Source organism: Oncorhynchus mykiss, chromosome 27, assembly GCF_057628025.1.
Source record: "Oncorhynchus mykiss isolate SJ-2025 chromosome 27, ASM5762802v1, whole genome shotgun sequence".
NCBI classification, from domain to species: Eukaryota; Metazoa; Chordata; class Actinopteri; order Salmoniformes; family Salmonidae; genus Oncorhynchus; species Oncorhynchus mykiss.
This window is the reverse complement of record NC_143048.1, coordinates 47,219,138-47,242,307: the sequence shown is the minus strand read 5'-3', so window position 1 is coordinate 47,242,307 and position 23,170 is coordinate 47,219,138. Positions and strand designations below refer to the sequence as shown.

The window sequence follows — 23,170 nt, the reverse complement described above, 5'->3', positions numbered from 1 at the left end:
TACATGATGTATTCTGTTCCAGAACAGTAGCCATAGTAACATTAAATACATGATGTATTCTGTTCCAACAACAGTAGCCATAGTAACATTAAATACATGATGTATTCTGTTCCAACAACAGTAGCCATAGTAACATTAAATACATGATGTATTCTGTTCCAACAACAGTAGCCATAGTAACATTAAATACATGATGTATTCTGTTCCAACAACAGTAGCCATAGTAACATTAAATACATGATGTATTCTGTTCTAGAACAGTAGCCATAGTAACATTAAATACATGATGTATTCTGTTCTAGAACAGTAGCCATAGTAACATTAAATACATGATGTATTCTGTTCCAACAACAGTAGCCATAGTAACATTAAATACATGATGTATTCTGTTCCAGAACAGTAGCCATAGTAACATTAAATACATGATGTATTCTGTTCCAGAACAGTAGCCATAGTAACATTAAATACATTATGTATTCTGTTCCAACAACAGTAGCCATAGTAACATTAAATACATGATGTATTCTGTTCTAGAACAGTAGCCATAGTAACATTAAATACATGATGTATTCTGTTCTAGAACAGTAGCCATAGTAACATTAAATACATGATGTATTCTGTTCCAGAACAGTAGCCATAGTAACATTAAATACATGATGTATTCTGTTCTAGAACAGTAGCCATAGTAACATTAAATACATGATGTATTCTGTTCTAGAACAGTAGCCATAGTAACATTAAATACATGATGTATTCTGTTCCAGAACAGTAGCCATAGTAACATTAAATACATGATGTATTCTGTTCCAGAACAGTAGCCATAGTAACATTAAATACATGATGTATTCTGTTCTAGAACAGTAGCCGTAGTAACATTAAATACATTATGTATTCTGTTCCAACAACAGTAGCCATAGTAACATTAAATACATGATGTATTCTGTTCTAGAACAGTAGCCATAGTAACTTTAAATTCATGATGTATTCTGTTCTAGAACAGTAGCCATAGTAACATTAAATACATTATGTATTCTGTTCCAGAACAGTAGCCATAGTAACATTAAATACATGATGTATTCTGTTCTAGAACAGTAGCCATAGTAACATTAAATACATGATGTATTCTGTTCCAACAACAGTAGCCATAGTAACATTAAATACATGATGTATTCTGTTCCAACAACAGTAGCCATAGTAACATTAAATACATTATGTATTCTGTTCTAGAACAGTAGCCATAGTAACATTAAATTCATGATGTATTCTGTTCTAGAACAGTAGCCATAGTAACATTAAATACATGATGTATTCTGTAACATTAAATACATGATGTATTCTGTTCCAGAACAGTAGCCATAGTAACATTAAATACATGATGTATTCTGTTCTAGAACAGTAGCCATAGTAACATTAAATACATGATGTATTCTGTTCCAACAACAGTAGCCATAGTAACATTAAATACATGATGTATTCTGTTCCAACAACAGTAGCCATAGTAACAATAAATACATGATGTATTCTGTTCTAGAACAGTAGCCATAGTAACATTAAATACATGATGTATTCTGTTTCAACAACAGTAGCCATAGTAACATTAAATACATGATGTATTCTGTTCTAGAACAGTAGCCATAGTAACATTACATACATGATGTATTCTGTTCTAGAACAGTAGCCATAGTAACATTAAATACATGATGTATTCTGTTCTAGAACAGTAGCCATAGTAACATTAAATAAATGATGTATTCTGTTCCAACAACAGTAGCCATGGTAACATTAAATACATGATGTATTCTGTTCCAACAACAGTAGCCATAGTAACATTAAATACATGATGTATTCTGTTCTAGAACAGTAGCCATAGTAACATTAAATACATGATGTATTCTGATCTAGAACAGTAGCCATAGTAACATTAAATACATGATGTATTCTGTTCAGACAACAGTAGCCATAGTAACATTACATACATGATGTATTCTGTTCTAGAACAGTAGCCATAGTAACATTAAATACATGATGTATTCTGTTCTAGAACAGTAGCCATAGTAACATTACATACATGATGTATTCTGTTCTAGAACAGTAGCCATAGTAACATTAAATACATGATGTATTCTGTTCTAGAACAATAGCCATGGTAACATTAAATACATGATGTATTCTGTTCCAGAACAGTAGCCATAGTAACATTAAATACATGATGTATTCTGTTCTAGAACAGTAGCCATAGTAACATTACATACATGATGTATTCTGTTCCAGAACAGTAGCCATAGTAACATTAAATACATGATGTATTCTGTTCCAGAACAGTAGCCATAGTAACATTAAATACATGATGTATTCTGTTCTAGAACAGTAGCCATAGTAACATTAAATACATGATGTATTCTGTTCCAGAACAGTAGCCATAGTAACATTAAATTCATGATGTATTCTGTTCTAGAACAGTAGCCATAGTAACATTAAATACATTATGTATTCTGTTCAGACAACAGTAGCCATAGTAACATTAAATACATGATGTATTCTGTTCTAGAACAGTAGCCATAGTAACATTAAATACATTATGTATTCTGTTCAGACAACAGTAGCCATAGTAACATTAAATACATGATGTATTCTGTTCCAACAACAGTAGCCATAGTAACATTAAATACATGATGTATTCTGTTCTAGAACAGTAGCCATAGTAACATTAAATACATGATGTATTCTATTCCAACAACAGTAGCCATAGTAACATTAAATACATGATGTATTCTGTTCCAGAACAGTAGCCATAGTAACATTAAATACATGATGTATTCTGTTCCAACAACAGTAGCCATAGTAACATTAAATACATGATGTATTCTGTTCCAGAACAGTAGCCATAGTAACATTAAATACATGATGTATTCTGTTCTAGAACAGTAGCCATAGTAACATTAAATAAATGATGTATTCTGTTCCAACAACAGTAGCCATGGTAACATTAAATACATGATGTATTCTGTTCCAACAACAGTAGCCATAGTAACATTAAATACATGATGTATTCTGTTCTAGAACAGTAGCCATAGTAACATTAAATACATGATGTATTCTGATCTAGAACAGTAGCCATAGTAACATTAAATACATGATGTATTCTGTTCAGACAACAGTAGCCATAGTAACATTACATACATGATGTATTCTGTTCTAGAACAGTAGCCATAGTAACATTAAATACATGATGTATTCTGTTCTAGAACAGTAGCCATAGTAACATTACATACATGATGTATTCTGTTCTAGAACAGTAGCCATAGTAACATTAAATACATGATGTATTCTGTTCTAGAACAATAGCCATGGTAACATTAAATACATGATGTATTCTGTTCCAGAACAGTAGCCATAGTAACATTAAATACATGATGTATTCTGTTCTAGAACAGTAGCCATAGTAACATTACATACATGATGTATTCTGTTCCAGAACAGTAGCCATAGTAACATTAAATACATGATGTATTCTGTTCCAGAACAGTAGCCATAGTAACATTAAATACATGATGTATTCTGTTCTAGAACAGTAGCCATAGTAACATTAAATACATGATGTATTCTGTTCCAGAACAGTAGCCATAGTAACATTAAATTCATGATGTATTCTGTTCTAGAACAGTAGCCATAGTAACATTAAATACATTATGTATTCTGTTCAGACAACAGTAGCCATAGTAACATTAAATACATGATGTATTCTGTTCTAGAACAGTAGCCATAGTAACATTAAATACATTATGTATTCTGTTCAGACAACAGTAGCCATAGTAACATTAAATACATTATGTATTCTGTTCCAACAACAGTAGCCATAGTAACATTAAATACATGATGTATTCTGTTCTAGAACAGTAGCCATAGTAACATTAAATACATGATGTATTCTATTCCAACAACAGTAGCCATAGTAACATTAAATACATGATGTATTCTGTTCCAGAACAGTAGCCATAGTAACATTAAATACATGATGTATTCTGTTCCAACAACAGTAGCCATAGTAACATTAAATACATGATGTATTCTGTTCCAACAACAGTAGCCATAGTAACATTAAATACATGATGTATTCTGTTCCAACAACAGTAGCCATAGTAACATTAAATACATGATGTATTCTGTTCCAACAACAGTAGCCATAGTAACATTAAATACATGATGTATTCTGTTCTAGAACAGTAGCCATAGTAACATTAAATACATTATGTATTCTGTTCCAACAACAGTAGCCATAGTAACATTAAATACATGATGTATTCTGTTCCAGAACAGTAGCCATAGTAACTTTAAATTCATGATGTATTCTGTTCTAGAACAGTAGCCATAGTAACATTAAATACATGATGTATTCTGTTCCAGAACAGTAGCCATAGTAACATTAAATACATGATGTATTCTGTTCTAGAACAGTAGCCATAGTAACATTAAATACATGATGTATTCTGTTCCAACAACAGTAGCCATAGTAACATTAAATACATGATGTATTCTGTTCCAACAACAGTAGCCATAGTAACATTAAATACATGTATTCTGTTCAGACAACAGTAGCCATAGTAACATTAAATACATGATGTATTCTGTTCCAACAACAGTAGCCATAGTAACATTAAATACATGTATTCTGTTCAGACAACAGTAGCCATAGTAACATTAAATACATGATGTATTCTGTTCCAACAACAGTAGCCATAGTAACATTAAATACATTATGTATTCTGTTCTAGAACAGTAGCCATAGTAACATTAAATTCATGATGTATTCTGTTCTAGAACAGTAGCCATAGTAACATTAAATACATGATGTATTCTGTTCTAGAACAGTAGCCATAGTAACATTAAATACATGATGTATTCTGTTCCAGAACAGTAGCCATAGTAACATTAAATACATGATGTATTCTGTTCTAGAACAGTAGCCATAGTAACATTAAATACATGATGTATTCTGTTCCAACAACAGTAGCCATAGTAACATTAAATACATGATGTATTCTGTTCCAACAACAGTAGCCATAGTAACAATAAATACATGATGTATTCTGTTCTAGAACAGTAGCCATAGTAACATTAAATACATGATGTATTCTGTTTCAACAACAGTAGCCATAGTAACATTAAATACATGATGTATTCTGTTCTAGAACAGTAGCCATAGTAACATTACATACATGATGTATTCTGTTCTAGAACAGTAGCCATAGTAACATTAAATACATGATGTATTCTGTTCTAGAACAGTAGCCATAGTAACATTAAATAAATGATGTATTCTGTTCCAACAACAGTAGCCATAGTAACATTAAATACATGATGTATTCTTTTCCAACAACAGTAGCCATAGTAACATTACATACATGATGTATTCTGTTCCAACAACAGTAGCCATAGTAACATTAAATACATGATGTATTCTGTTCCAACAACAGTAGCCATAGTAACATTACAAACATGATGTATTCTGTTCCAACAACAGTAGCCATAGTAACATTACATACATGATGTATTCTGTTCCAACAACAGTAGCCATAGTAACATTAAATACATGATGTATTCTGTTCCAACAACAGTAGCCATAGTAACATTAAATACATGATGTTTTCTGTTCCAACAACAGTAGCCATAGTAACATTAAATTCATGATGTATTCTGTTCTAGAACAGTAGCCATAGTAACATTAAATACATGATGTATTCTGTTCCAGAACAGTAGCCATAGTAACATTAAATACATGATGTATTCTGTTCTAGAACAGTAGCCATAGTAACATTAAATACATGATGTATTCTGATCTAGAACAGTAGCCATAGTAACATTAAATACATGATGTATTCTGTTCCAACAACAGTAGCCATAGTAACATTAAATTCATGATGTATTCTGTTCAGACAACAGTAGCCATAGTAACATTAAATACATGATGTATTCTGTTCCAACAACAGTAGCCATAGTAACATTAAATACATGATGTATTCTGTTCCAACAACAGTAGCCATAGTAACATTAAATACATGATGTATTCTGTTCTAGAACAGTAGCCATAGTAACATTAAATACATGATGTATTCTGATCTAGAACAGTAGCCATAGTAACATTAAATACATGATGTATTCTGTTCCAACAACAGTAGCCATAGTAACATTAAATACATGATGTATTCTGTTCCAGAACAGTAGCCATAGTAACATTAAATACATGATGTATTCTGTTCAGACAACAGTAGCCATAGTAACATTACATACATGATGTATTCTGTTCTAGAACAGTAGCCATAGTAACATTAAATACATGATGTATTCTGTTCTAGAACAGTAGCCATAGTAACATTACATACATGATGTATTCTGTTCTAGAACAGTAGCCATAGTAACATTAAATACATGATGTATTCTGTTCTAGAACAGTAGCCATAGTAACATTAAATACATGATGTATTCTGTTCCAGAACAGTAGCCATAGTAACATTAAATACATGATGTATTCTGTTCTAGAACAGTAGCCATAGTAACATTACATACATGATGTATTCTGTTCCAGAACAGTAGCCATAGTAACATTAAATACATGATGTATTCTGTTCCAGAACAGTAGCCATAGTAACATTAAATACATGATGTATTCTGTTCTTGAACAGTAGCCATAGTAACATTAAATACATGATGTATTCTGTTCCAGAACAGTAGCCATAGTAACATTAAATTCATGATGTATTCTGTTCTAGAACAGTAGCCATAGTAACATTAAATACATGATGTATTCTGTTCCAACAACAGTAGCCATAGTAACATTAAATACATGATGTATTCTGTTCCAACAACAGTAGCCATAGTAACATTAAATACATGATGTATTCTGTTCTAGAACAGTAGCCATAGTAACATTAAATACATGATGTATTCTGTTCCAGAACAGTAGCCATAGTAACATTAAATACATGATGTATTCTGTTCCAGAACAGTAGCCATAGTAACATTAAATACATGATGTATTCTGTTCCAACAACAGTAGCCATAGTAACATTAAATACATGATGTATTCTGTTCTAGAACAGTAGCCATAGTAACATTAAATACATGATGTATTCTGTTCCAACAACAGTAGCCATAGTAACATTAAATACATGATGTATTCTGTTCCAACAACAGTAGCCATAGTAACATTAAATACATGATGTATTCTGTTCTAGAACAGTAGCCATAGTAACATTAAATACATGATGTATTCTGTTCTAGAACAGTAGCCATAGTAACATTAAATACATGATGTATTCTGTTCCAACAACAGTAGCCATAGTAACATTAAATACATGATGTATTCTGTTCTAGAACAGTAGCCATAGTAACATTAAATACATGATGTATTCTGTTCCAACAACAGTAGCCATAGTAACATTAAATACATGATGTATTCTGTTCTAGAACAGTAGCCATAGTAACATTAAATACATGATGTATTCTGTTCCAGAACAGTAGCCATAGTAACATTAAATACATGATGTATTCTGTTCCAACAACAGTAGCCATAGTAACATTAAATACATGATGTATTCTGTTCCAGAACAGTAGCCATAGTAACATTAAATACATGATGTATTCTGTTCTAGAACAGTAGCCATAGTAACATTAAATACATGATGTATTCTGTTCTAGAACAGTAGCCATAGTAACATTAAATACATGATGTATTCTGTTCTAGAACAGTAGCCATAGTAACATTAAATACATGATGTATTCTGTTCTAGAACAGTAGCCATAGTAACATTAAATACATGATGTATTCTGTTCCAGAACAGTAGCCATAGTAACATTAAATACATGATGTATTCTGTTCTAGAACAGTAGCCATAGTAACATTAAATACATGATGTATTCTGTTCTAGAACAGTAGCCATAGTAACATTAAATACATGATGTATTCTGTTCTAGAACAGTAGCCATAGTAACATTAAATACATGATGTATTCTGTTCCAGAACAGTAGCCATAGTAACATTAAATACATGATGTATTCTGTTCCAGAACAGTAGCCGTAGTAACATTAAATACATGATGTATTCTGTTCCAGAACAGTAGCCATAGTAACATTAAATACATGATGTATTCTGTTCCAGAACAGTAGCCATAGTAACATTAAATACATGATGTATTCTGTTCTAGAACAGTAGCCATAGTAACATTAAATACATGATGTATTCTGTTCCAACAACAGTAGCCATAGTAACATTAAATACATGATGTATTCTGTTCCAACAACAGTAGCCATAGTAACATTAAATACATGATGTATTCTGTTCCAACAACAGTAGCCATAGTAACATTAAATACATGTATTCTGTTCAGACAACAGTAGCCATAGTAACATTAAATACATGATGTATTCTGTTCCAACAACAGTAGCCATAGTAACATTAAATACATGTATTCTGTTCAGACAACAGTAGCCATAGTAACATTAAATACATGATGTATTCTGTTCCAACAACAGTAGCCATAGTAACATTAAATACATTATGTATTCTGTTCTAGAACAGTAGCCATAGTAACATTAAATTCATGATGTATTCTGTTCTAGAACAGTAGCCATAGTAACATTAAATACATGATGTATTCTGTTCTAGAACAGTAGCCATAGTAACATTAAATACATGATGTATTCTGTTCCAGAACAGTAGCCATAGTAACATTAAATACATGATGTATTCTGTTCTAGAACAGTAGCCATAGTAACATTAAATACATGATGTATTCTGTTCCAACAACAGTAGCCATAGTAACATTAAATACATGATGTATTCTGTTCCAACAACAGTAGCCATAGTAACATTAAATACATGATGTATTCTGTTCCAACAACAGTAGCCATAGTAACATTAAATACATGATGTATTCTGTTCCAACAACAGTAGCCATAGTAACATTAAATACATGATGTATTCTGTTCCAACAACAGTAGCCATAGTAACATTAAATACATGATGTATTCTGTTCCAACAACAGTAGCCATAGTAACATTAAATACATGATGTATTCTGTTCTAGAACAGTAGCCATAGTAACATTAAATAAATGATGTATTCTGTTCCAACAACAGTAGCCATAGTAACATTAAATACATGATGTATTCTTTTCCAACAACAGTAGCCATAGTAACATTAAATACATGATGTATTCTGTTCCAACAACAGTAGCCATAGTAACATTAAATACATGATGTATTCTGTTCTAGAACAGTAGCCATAGTAACATTAAATACATGATGTATTCTGATCTAGAACAGTAGCCATAGTAACATTAAATACATGATGTATTCTGTTCCAACAACAGTAGCCATAGTAACATTAAATTCATGATGTATTCTGTTCCAACAACAGTAGCCATAGTAACATTAAATACATGATGTATTCTGTTCCAACAACAGTAGCCATAGTAACATTAAATACATGATGTATTCTGTTCTAGAACAGTAGCCATAGTAACATTAACTACATGATGTATTCTGATCTAGAACAGTAGCCATAGTAACATTAAATACATGATGTATTCTGTTCCAACAACAGTAGCCATAGTAACATTAAATACATGATGTATTCTGTTCCAGAACAGTAGCCATAGTAACATTAAATACATGATGTATTCTGTTCAGACAACAGTAGCCATAGTAACATTACATACATGATGTATTCTGTTCTAGAACAGTAGCCATAGTAACGTTAAATACATGATGTATTCTGTTCTAGAACAGTAGCCATAGTAACATTACATACATGATGTATTCTGTTCTAGAACAGTAGCCATAGTAACATTAAATACATGATGTATTCTGTTCTAGAACAGTAGCCATAGTAACATTAAATACATGATGTATTCTGTTCCAGAACAGTAGCCATAGTAACATTAAATACATGATGTATTCTGTTCTAGAACAGTAGCCATAGTAACATTACATACATGATGTATTCTGTTCCAGAACAGTAGCCATAGTAACATTAAATACATGATGTATTCTGTTCCAGAACAGTAGCCATAGTAACATTAAATACATGATGTATTCTGTTCTAGAACAGTAGCCATAGTAACATTAAATACATGATGTATTCTGTTCCAGAACAGTAGCCATAGTAACATTAAATTAATGATGTATTCTGTTCTAGAACAGTAGCCATAGTAACATTAAATACATGATGTATTCTGTTCCAACAACAGTAGCCATAGTAACATTAAATACATGATGTATTCTGTTCCAACAACAGTAGCCATAGTAACATTAAATACATGATGTATTCTGTTCTAGAACAGTAGCCATAGTAACATTAAATACATGATGTATTCTGTTCCAGAACAGTAGCCATAGTAACATTAAATACATGATGTATTCTGTTCCAGAACAGTAGCCATAGTAACATTAAATACATGATGTATTCTGTTCCAACAACAGTAGCCATAGTAACATTAAATACATGATGTATTCTGTTCTAGAACAGTAGCCATAGTAACATTAAATACATGATGTATTCTGTTCCAACAACAGCAGCCATAGTAACATTAAATACATGATGTATTCTGTTCCAACAACAGTAGCCATAGTAACATTAAATACATGATGTATTCTGTTCTAGAACAGTAGCCATAGTAACATTAAATACATTATGTATTCTGTTCTAGAACAGTAGCCATAGTAACATTAAATACATGATGTATTCTGTTCTAGAACAGTAGCCATAGTAACATTAAATACATGATGTATTCTGTTCTAGAACAGTAGCCATAGTAACATTAAATTCATGATGTATACTGTTCCAACAACAGTAGCCATAGTAACATTAAATACATGATGTATTCTGTTCTAGAACAGTAGCCATAGTAACATTAAATACATGATGTATTCTGTTCTAGAACAGTAGCCATAGTAACATTAAATACATGATGTATTCTGTTCTAGAACAGTAGCCATAGTAACATTAAATTCATGATGTATACTGTTCCAACAACAGTAGCCATAGTAACATTAAATACATGATGTATTCTGTTCTAGAACAGTAGCCATAGTAACATTAAATACATGATGTATTCTGTTCTAGAACAGTAGCCATAGTAACATTAAATACATGATGTATTCTGTTCCAGAACAGTAGCCATAGTAACATTAAATACATGATGTATTCTGTTCCAGAACAGTAGCCATAGTAACATTAAATACAAGATGTATTCTGTTCCAACAACAGTAGCCATAGTAACATTAAATACATGATGTATTCTGTTCCAACAACAGTAGCCATAGTAACATTAAATACATGATGTATTCTGTTCTAGAACAGTAGCCATAGTAACATTAAATACATGATGTATTCTGTTCCAACAACAGTAGCCATAGTAACATTAAATACATGATGTATTCTGTTCCAACAACAGTAGCCATAGTAACATTAAATACATGATGTATTCTGTTCTAGAACAGTAGCCATAGTAACATTAAATACATGATGTATTCTGTTCTAGAACAGTAGCCATAGTAACATTAAATACATGATGTATTCTGTTCCAGAACAGTAGCCATAGTAACATTAAATACATGATGTATTCTGTTCCAGAACAGTAGCCATAGTAACATTAAATACAAGATGTATTCTGTTCCAACAACAGTAGCCATAGTAACATTAAATACATGATGTATTCTGTTCCAACAACAGTAGCCATAGTAACATTAAATACATGATGTATTCTGTTCTAGAACAGTAGCCATAGTAACATTAAATACATGATGTATTCTGTTCCAACAACAGTAGCCATAGTAACATTAAATACATGATGTATTCTGTTCCAACAACAGTAGCCATAGTAACATTAAATACATGATGTATTCTGTTCCAGAACAGTAGCCATAGTAACATTAAATACATGATGTATTCTGTTCTAGAACAGTAGCCATAGTAACATTAAATACATGATGTATTCTGTTCCAACAACAGTAGCCATAGTAACATTAAATACATGATGTATTCTGTTCCAACAACAGTAGCCATAGTAACATTAAATACATGATGTATTCTGTTCCAGAACAGTAGCCATAGTAACATTAAATACATGATGTATTCTGTTCCAGAACAGTAGCCATAGTAACATTAAATACATGATGTATTCTGTTCCAACAACAGTAGCCATAGTAACATTAAATACATGATGTATTCTGTTCTAGAACAGTAGCCATAGTAACATTAAATACATTATGTATTCTGTTCTAGAACAGTAGCCATAGTAACATTAAATACATGATGTATTCTGTTCTAGAACAGTAGCCATAGTAACATTAAATACATGATGTATTCTGTTCTAGAACAGTAGCCATAGTAACATTAAATTCATGATGTATACTGTTCCAACAACAGTAGCCATAGTAACATTAAATACATGATGTATTCTGTTCTAGAACAGTAGCCATAGTAACATTAAATACATGATGTATTCTGTTCCAGAACAGTAGCCATAGTAACATTAAATACATGATGTATTCTGTTCCAGAACAGTAGCCATAGTAACATTAAATACATTATGTATTCTGTTCCAGAACAGTAGCCATAGTAACATTAAATACATGATGTATTCTGTTCCAACAACAGTAGCCATAGTAACATTAAATACATGATGTATTCTGTTCCAACAACAGTAGCCATAGTAACATTAAATACATGATGTATTCTGTTCCAGAACAGTAGCCATAGTAACATTAAATACATGATGTATTCTGTTCCAGAACAGTAGCCATAGTAACATTAAATACATGATGTATTCTGTTCCAGAACAGTAGCCATAGTAACATTAAATACATGATGTATTCTGTTCCAACAACAGTAGCCATAGTAACATTAAATACATGATGTATTCTGTTCTAGAACAGTAGCCATAGTAACATTAAATACATGATGTATTCTGTTCCAACAACAGTAGCCATAGTAACATTAAATACATGATGTATTCTGTTCTAGAACAGTAGCCATAGTAACATTAAATACATTATGTATTCTGTTCCAGAACAGTAGCCGTAGTAACATTAAATACATGATGTATTCTGTTCTAGAACAGTAGCCATAGTAACATTAAATACATGATGTATTCTGTTTCAACAACAGTAGCCATAGTAACATTAAATACATGATGTATTCTGTTCTAGAACAGTAGCCATAGTAACATTAAATACATGATGTATTCTGTTTCAACAACAGTAGCCATAGTAACATTAAATACATGATGTATTCTGTTCTAGAACAGTAGCCATAGTAACATTAAATACATGATGTATTCTGTTCTAGAACAGTAGCCATAGTAACATTAAATACATGATGTATTCTGTTCTAGAACAGTAGCCATAGTAACATTAAATACATGATGTATTCTGTTTCAACAACAGTAGCCATAGTAACATTAAATACATGATGTATTCTGTTCTAGAACAGTAGCCATAGTAACATTAAATACATGATGTGTTCTGTTCCAGAACAGTAGCCATAGTAACATTAAATACATGATGTATTCTGTTCCAGAACAGTAGCCATAGTAACATTAAATACATGATGTATTCTGTTCTAGAACAGTAGCCATAGTAACATTAAATACATGATGTATTCTATTCCAACAACAGTAGCCATAGTAACATTAAATACATGATGTATTCTGTTCTAGAACAGTAGCCATAGTAACATTAAATACATGATGTATTCTGTTCCAGAACAGTAGCCATAGTAACATTAAATACATGATGTATTCTGTTCTAGAACAGTAGCCATAGTAACATTAAATACATGATGTATTCTGTTCCAGAACAGTAGCCATAGTAACATTAAATACATGATGTATTCTGTTCTAGAACAGTAGCCATAGTAACATTAAATACATGATGTATTCTATTCCAACAACAGTAGCCATAGTAACATTAAATACATGATGTATTCTGTTCCAACAACAGTAGCCATAGTAACATTAAATACATGATGTATTCTGTTCTAGAACAGTAGCCATAGTAACATTAAATACATGATGTATTCTGTTCCAGAACAGTAGCCATAGTAACATTAAATACATGATGTATTCTGTTCTAGAACAGTAGCCATAGTAACATTAAATACATGATGTATTCTGTTCCAGAACAGTAGCCATAGTAACATTAAATACATTATGTATTCTGTTCTAGAACAGTAGCCATAGTAACATTAAATACATGATGTATTCTATTCCAACAACAGTAGCCATAGTAACATTAAATACATGATGTATTCTGTTCCAACAACAGTAGCCATAGTAACATTAAATACATGATGTATTCTGTTCCAACAACAGTAGCCATAGTAACATTAAATACATGATGTATTCTGTTCAGACAACAGTAGCCGTAGTAACATTAAATTGATGACGTAAGCACCACTAATTCAAGTCGTTGTTGTAAATCAATGTACGGGGGTGAACACGGTGACTCTAGACATGATACTGTTTGAAATAGACCACAGCCCAGGTCAGACTACAGCCCAGGTCAGACTACAGCCCAGGTCAGACCACAGCCCAGGTCAGACCACAGCCCAGGTCAGACCACAGCCCAGGCCAGACCACAGCCCAGGTCAGACCACAGCCCAGGTCAGACCACAGCCCAGGTCAGACTACAGCCTAGGTCAGACCACAGCCCAGGTCAGACTACAGCCCAGGTCAGACTACAGCCCAGGTCAGACTACAGCCCAGGTCAGTTCATTCTCATGATAGCTGTGAATTTGAAAAGTGTTCTATTGTGTCGTGTTCCATACTTCGCATTGGAGTAAATAGGATTTCATATTGTCTCTGTCAGACAAAGGACAATCATGCTGTAGTGAGAGTTGGAAGTGTGTCAGGAGTATAATTAAACATTAAGGCCTGATGAGGTGTGATATATGACCAATATACCACTGCTAAGGGCTGTTCTTACACACGACGCAACGTGGAGTACAGCCTGGACACAGCCCTTAGCCGTGGTATATTGGCCATATACCACAAACCCCTGAGATGCCTTATTGCTGTTATGAACTGGTTACCAACGTAATCAGAGCAGTAAAAATACATGTTCTGTCATACCCGTGGTATACAGTCTGATATACCACGGCTGTCAGCCAATCAGCATTCAGGGCTCGACCCCACCCAGTTAATAAATGCTTTTATGCTGTGTGCATATGCCCCCTGGTCTAAAGTAGTGCACTACATAGGGCTCTGGTCTAAAGTAGTGCACTACATAGGGCTCTGGTCTAAAGTAGTGCACTACACAGGGCTCTGGTCTAAAGTAGTGCACTACACAGGGCTCTGGTCTAAAGTAGTGCACTACATAGGGCTCTGGTCTAAAGTAGTGCACTATATAGGGAATAGGGCTCTGGTCTAAAGTAGTGCACTACATAGGTAATAGGCCTCTGGTCTAAAGTAGTGCACTGTATAGGGAATAGGGCTCTGGTCTAAAGTAGTGCACTACATAGGGAATAGGGCTCTGGTCTAAAGTAGTGCACTATATAGGGAATAGGGCTCTGGTCTAAAGTAGTGCACTACATAGGGAATAGGCCTCTGGTCTAAAGTAGTGCACTATATAGGGAATAGGGCTCTGGTCTAAAGTAGTGCACTACATAGGGAATAGGGCTCTGGTCTAAAGTAGTGCACTATATAGGGAATAGGGCTCTGGTCTAAAGTAGTGCACTATATAGGGAATAGGGCTCTGGTCTAAAGTAGTGCACTACATAGGGAATAGGGCTTTGGTCTATAGTAGTGCACTACATAGGGAATATGGGTCTGGTCTAAAGTAGTGCACTGCATAGGGAATATGGCTCTGGTCTAAAGTAGTGCACTACATAGGGAATAGGGTGCCATTTGGCTATAGGCCCTGGTCTAAAGTAGTGCACTACATAGGGAATATGGCTCTGGTCTAAAGTAGTGCACTACATAGGGAATAGGGTGCCATTTGGGATGCACTCAGTCTTCCAGAGGTATAATGAGAATATAGAGAATATTATACTGTGTTTCAGATGATGTGTGTCTGCTGTTGATGTTGGAGCACCCAGAGTCCCACTCTATCCCTCATTATAAGGACTTTATAATGCTGTTCAATTAACCACGAGTGCCATTCATCTACAATAGTGACTGAGATAGACATTGTACTAGAAACAGTATGTATTGTGTTAGTAGCCAGCCTGTCTGACTCTCTGTTTCCCTACTTCTGTCCTCTCCTCTCCTTATCTCCCATCATCCTCTCCTCTCCCATCCTACTGTCCTCTCATCCTTTCGTCTCCTTATCTCCCATCCTACTGTCCTGTCATCCTTTCTTCTCCTTATCTCCCATCCTTTTCTCCTCTCTGTATCTCCTATCATCCTCTTCTCTTCCATCCTCCTCTCCCATCCTACTGTCCTCTCCTCTCCTATCATCCTCTCCTCTCCTCTCCCATCCTACTGTCCTCTCATCCTCTCCTCTCCTTATCTCCCATCCTACTGTCCTCTCATCCTTCTCTCCTCTCCTTATCTCCTTCTCTCCTCTCCTTGTCTCCCATCCTCCTCTCCTCTCCCATCCTACTGTCCTCTCATCCTTCTCTCCTCTCCTTATCTCCTTCTCTCCTCTCCTTATCACCCATCCTCCTCTGCTCTCCCATCCTCCTCTCCCATCCTACCATCCGCTACTCCTCTCTTCCTCCTCTCCCATCCTCTCCTCCTCCTCTCTTCTGTTTTCTCATCTCTTCCTCCTCCTCTCCAGATTGAAGCTCACCTGGACACGCTGATCAACGAACAGGCTTCGTTCGTTCTGACCCGTGCTGGACTGAGTTACATCTACAGCTGTGTACAGCAGCACAGCCCAGAACTGGTTAGATTCGCTCACTCACTCCTTTACACACCACACCACAATCCACACCACATACCAGTAACATAGCAGCAGTTATATATAACAGTGATATAGCAGCAGTAATATATAACAGTAATATAGAAACAGTATTATATAACAGTAATATAGAAACAGTAATATATAACAGTAATATATAACAGTAATATATAACAGTAATATATATCAGTAATATAGCAACAGTATTATATAGCAGTAATATATAACAGTATTATAGCAGCAGTAATATATAACAGTAATATAGCAACAGTAATATATAACAGTAATATAGAAACAGTATTATATAACAGTAATATAGAAACAGTAATATATAACAGTAATATATAACAGTAATATATAACAGTAATATATATCAGTAATATAGCAACAGTATTATATAGCAGTAATATATAACAGTATTATAGCAGCAGTAATATATATCAGTAATATAGCAACAGTATTATATAGCAGTAATATATAACAGTATTATAGCAGCAGTAATATATAACAGTGATATAGCAGCAGTAATATATAACAGTAATATAGAAACAGTATTATATAACAGTAATATAGAAACAGTATTATATAACAGTATTATAGCAGCAGTAATATATAACAGTAATATATATCAGTAATATAGCAACAGTATTATATAGCAGTAATATATAACAGTAATATAGAAACAGTATTATATAACAGTAATATAGCAGCAGTAATATATAACAGTAATATATAACAGTAATATAGAAACAGTATTATATAGCAGTAATATAGCAGCAGTAATATATAACAGTAATATAGCAGCAGTAATATATAACAGTAATATATATCAGTAATATAGCAACAGTATTATATAGCAGTAATATAGCAGCAGTAATATATAACAGTAATATAGCAACAGTATTATATAACAGTATTATAGCAGCAGTAATATATAACAGTAATATATATCAGTAATATAGCAACAGTATTATATAGCAGTAATATATAACAGTAATATAGAAACAGTATTATATAACAGTAATATATAGCAGTAATATATAACAGTAATATATAACAGTAATATATAACAGTAATATAGAAACAGTATTATATAACAGTATTATAGCAGCAGTAATATATAACAGTAATATATAACAGTAATATAGAAACAGTATTATATAGCAGTAATATAGCAGCAGTAATATATAACAGTAATATAGCAGCAGTAATATATAACAGTAATATATATCAGTAATATAGCAACAGTATTATATAGCAGTAATATAGCAGCAGTAATATATAACAGTAATATAGCAACAGTATTATATAACAGTAATATAGCAGCAGTAATATATAACAGTAATATATAACAGTAATATAGCAACAGTATTATATAACAGTAATATAGCAGCAGTATTATATAACAGTAATATATAACAGTAATATAGCAGCAGTATTATATAACAGTAATATATAACAGTAATATAGCAACAGTAATATATAACAGTAATATAGCAACAGTATTATATAACAGTAATATAGCAGCAGTAATATATAACAGTAATATATAACAGTAATATAGCAGCAGTATTATATAACAGTATATATATAACAGTAATATAGCAGCAGTATTATATAACAGTAATATATAACAGTAATATATAACAGTAATATAGCAACAGTATTATATAACAGTAATATAGCAACAGTATTATATAACAGTAATATAGCAGCAGTAGTATATAACAGTAATATAGCAGCAGTAATATATAACAGTAATATAGCAACAGTATTATATAACAGTAATATAGCAGCAGTAATATATAACAGTAATATATAACAGTAATATAGCAGCAGTATTATATAACAGTAATATATAACAGTAATATAGCAGCAGTAATATATAACAGTAATATATAACAGTAATATATAACAGTAATATATAACAGTAATATAGCAGCAGTAATATGTAACAGTAATATATAACAGTAATATATAACAGTAATATAGAACAGTAATATATAACAGTAATATAGCAGCAGTAATATATAACAGTAATATATAACAGCAGCAGTAATATATAACAGTAATATAGCAGCAGTAGTAATATATAACAGTAATATATAACAGTAATATAGCAGTAGTATTATATAACAGTAATATATAACAGTAATATAGCAGTAGTAATATATAACAGTAATATATAACAGTAATATAGCAGTAGTAATATATAACAGTAATATATAACAGTAATATAGCAGTAGTAATATATAACAGTAATATATAACAGTAATATAGCAGTAGTAATATATAACAGTAATATATAACAGTAATATAGCAGCAGTAATATATAACAGTAATATAGCAGTAGTAATATATAACAGTAATATATAACAGTAATATAGCAGCAGTAATATATAACAGTAATATATAACAGTAATATAGCAGTAGTAATATATAACAGTAATATAGCAGCAGTAATATATAACAGTAATATAGCAGCAGTAATATATAACAGTAATATAGCAGCAGTAATATATAACAGTAATATATAACAGTAATATAGCAGTAGTAATATATAACAGTAATATATAACAGTAATATATAACAGTAATATATAACAGTAATATAGCAGTAGTAATATATAACAGTAATATATAACAGTAATATAGCAGTAGTAATATATAACAGTAATATATAACAGTAATATATAACAGTAATATAGCAGCAGTAATATATAACAGTAATATATAACAGTAATATAGCAGTAGTAATATATAACAGTAATATATAACAGTAATATATAACAGTAATATATAACAGTAATATAGCAGTAGTAATATATAACAGTAATATATAACAGTAATATAGCAGTAGTAATATATAACAGTAATATATAACAGTAATATAGCAGCAGTAATATATAACAGTAATATAGCAGCAGTAATATATAACAGTAATATAGCAGCAGTAATATATAACAGTAATATATAACAGTAATATAGCAGCAGTAATATATAACAGTAATATATAACAGTAATATAGCAGTAGTAATATATAACAGTAATATATAACAGTAATATAGCAGTAGTAATATATAACAGTAATATATAACAGTAATATAGCAGTAGTATTATATAACAGTAATATATAACAGTAATATAGCAGTAGTAATATATAACAGTAATATATAACAGTAATATAGCAGTAGTAATATATAACAGTAATATATAACAGTAATATAGCAGTAGTAATATATAACAGTAATATATAACAGTAATATAGCAGTAGTAATATATAACAGTAATATATAACAGTAATATAGCAGCAGTAATATATAACAGTAATATAGCAGTAGTAATATATAACAGTAATATATAACAGTAATATAGCAGCAGTAATATATAACAGTAATATATAACAGTAATATAGCAGTAGTAATATATAACAGTAATATATAACAGTAATATAGCAGCAGTAATATATAACAGTAATATAGCAGCAGTAATATATAACAGTAATATAGCAGCAGTAATATATAACAGTAATATATAACAGTAATATAGCAGTAGTAATATATAACAGTAATATATAACAGTAATATATAACAGTAATATATAACAGTAATATAGCAGTAGTAATATATAACAGTAATATATAACAGTAATATAGCAGTAGTAATATATAACAGTAATATATAACAGTAATATATAACAGTAATATATAACAGTAATATATAACAGTAATATATAACAGTAATATAATGTAGCACTTTTTTTTACCTTCTCTTTAGTCTTCTTTTCTTTTCACCATTGTTTACCTGATAACTCCGGACGAGATATTGTCATGGTTACCACATGATTAGACTCTTAGTAAAGTAATTGTCTGTCCGTCCATCATAGCACCAATGTCCTCTTCCGCTCCAGCAACAGTCACAACCAACTGGGGGATTAGAAAAAAAATACGTAATTAAAATACGTTAGTTCATCAGTCTTGATTGGCCCAAGTGAGTTAATTCATTATTGATGGAACAAATTAATCAACACATATTCAAATTAATTCAGTGCAAATTTCATCAATTAGACAAAAGTTATTGACAAAATACAAGAGGGACAGCAAGTGAAGAGGATCTGGGGACCTATACCAAGTCTTTTCAGTCCCCTGAGGGACGTGTCCTCTTCACGACTGTCTTTGTGTGTTTGGATCTTGAGAGTTTGTTGTTGATGTGGACATCAAGGACCATGATAGTTTGTTGTTGATGTGGACACCAGGGACCATGATAGTTTGTTGGTGATGTGGACACCAAGGACCATGATAGTTTGTTGGTGATGTGGACACCAAGGACCATGATAGTTTGTTGGTGATGTGGACATCAAGGACCATGATAGTTTGTTGGTGATGTGGACACCAAGGACCATGATAGTTTGTTGGTGATGTGGACACCAAGGACCATTCTAGTTTGTTGGTGATGTGGACACCAAGGACCATGATAGTTTGTTGGTGATGTGGACACCAAGGACCATGATTGTTTGTTGGTGATGTGGACACCAAGGACCATGATAGTTTGTTGGTGATGTGGACACCAAGGACCATGATAGTTTGTTGGTGATGTGGACACCAAGGACCATGATAGTTTGTTGGTGATGTGGACACCAAGGACCATGATAGTTTGTTGGTGATGTGGATACCAAGGACCATGATAGTTTGTTGGTGATGTGGACACCAAGGACCATGATAGTTTGTTGGTGATATGGACACCAAGGACCATTCTAGTTTGTTGGTGATGTGGACACCAAGGACCATTCTAGTATGTTGGTGATGTGAACACCAAGGACCATGATAGTTTGTTGGTGATGTGGACACAAAAGACCATTCTAGTTTGTTGGTGATGTGGACACAAAGGACCATGATAGTTTGTTGGTGATGTGGACACCAAGGACCATTCTAGTTTGTTGGTGATGTGGACACCAAGGACCATTCTAGTTTGTTGGTGATGTGGACACCAAGGACCATGATAGTTTGTTGGTGATGTGGACACCAAGGACCATTCTAGTTTGTTGGTGATGTGGTCACCAAGGACCATTCTAGTTTGTTGGTGATGTGGACACCAAGGACCATAATAGTTTGTTGGTGATGTGGACACCAAGGAACTTGAAACTCTCGACCCGCTTCACTACAGCCCTGTCGGTGTTAATGGGGGCCTGTTCGGCCCGCCTTTTCCTGTAGTCTGCGATCAGTACTATATAACAGTAAAATAGCAGCAGTATTATATAACAGTAATATATAACAGTAATATAGCAGCAGTAATATATAACAGTATTATATAACAGTAATATAGCAGCAGTAATATATAAATGTAATATAGCAGCAGTAATATATAACAGTAATATAGCAGCAGTATTATATAAATGTAATATAGCAGCAGTAATATAGCAGCAGTAATATATAAATGTAATATAGCAGCAGTAATATATAAATGTAATATAGCAGCAGTAATATATAACAGTAATATATAACAGTAATATATAACAGTAATATAGCAGCAGTAATATATAACAGTAATATATAACAGTAATATAGCAGCAGTAATATATAACAGTAATATAGCAGCAGTAATGTATAACAGTAATATATAACAGTAATATAGCAGCAGTAATATATAAATGTAATATAGCAGCAGTAATATATAACAGTAATATATAACAGTAATATAGCAGCAGTAATATATAACAATAATATATAACAGTAATATAGCAGCAGTAATATATAACAGTAATATACAACAGTAATATAGCAGCAGTAATATAGCAGCAGTAATATATAACAGTAATATAGCAGCAGTAATATAGCAGCAGTAATATATAACAGTAATATATAACAGTAATATATAACAGTAATATAGCAGCAGTAATATAAAACAGTAATATAGCAGCAGTAATATATAACAGTAATATAGCAGCAGTAATATATAACAGTAATATAGCAGCAGTAATATAGCTGCAGTAATATATAACAGTAATATAGCAGCAGTAATATAAAACAGTAATATAGCAGCAGTAATATATAACAGTAATATATAACAGTAATATATAACAGTAATATAGCAGCAGTACTATATAACAGTAATATATAACAGTAATATATAACAGTAATATAGCAGCAGTACTATATAACAGTAATATATAACAGTAATACATAACAGTAATATAGCAGCAGTAATATAAAACAGTAATATAGCAGCAGTAATATACAACAGTAATATAGCAGCAGTAATATAGCAGCAGTAA

At 32.0% G+C, this 23,170-nt stretch overlaps 1 protein-coding gene across 4 annotated transcripts in view; it reads left to right on the top strand.

The window, feature by feature from the left end:
* Window positions 1-23,170, top strand: part of cog6 (component of oligomeric golgi complex 6) — a 233,091-nt gene that overhangs the window by 132,098 nt on the left and 77,823 nt on the right. For all 4 annotated transcript variants that reach the window (XM_090224018.1, XM_090224019.1, XM_036964969.2 and 1 more), the window contains one exon: window positions 16,779-16,886. In XM_090224018.1, the coding sequence (XP_090080144.1) occupies window positions 16,779-16,886 (108 nt within the window). The remainder of the gene's footprint in view (window positions 1-16,778; window positions 16,887-23,170) is intronic.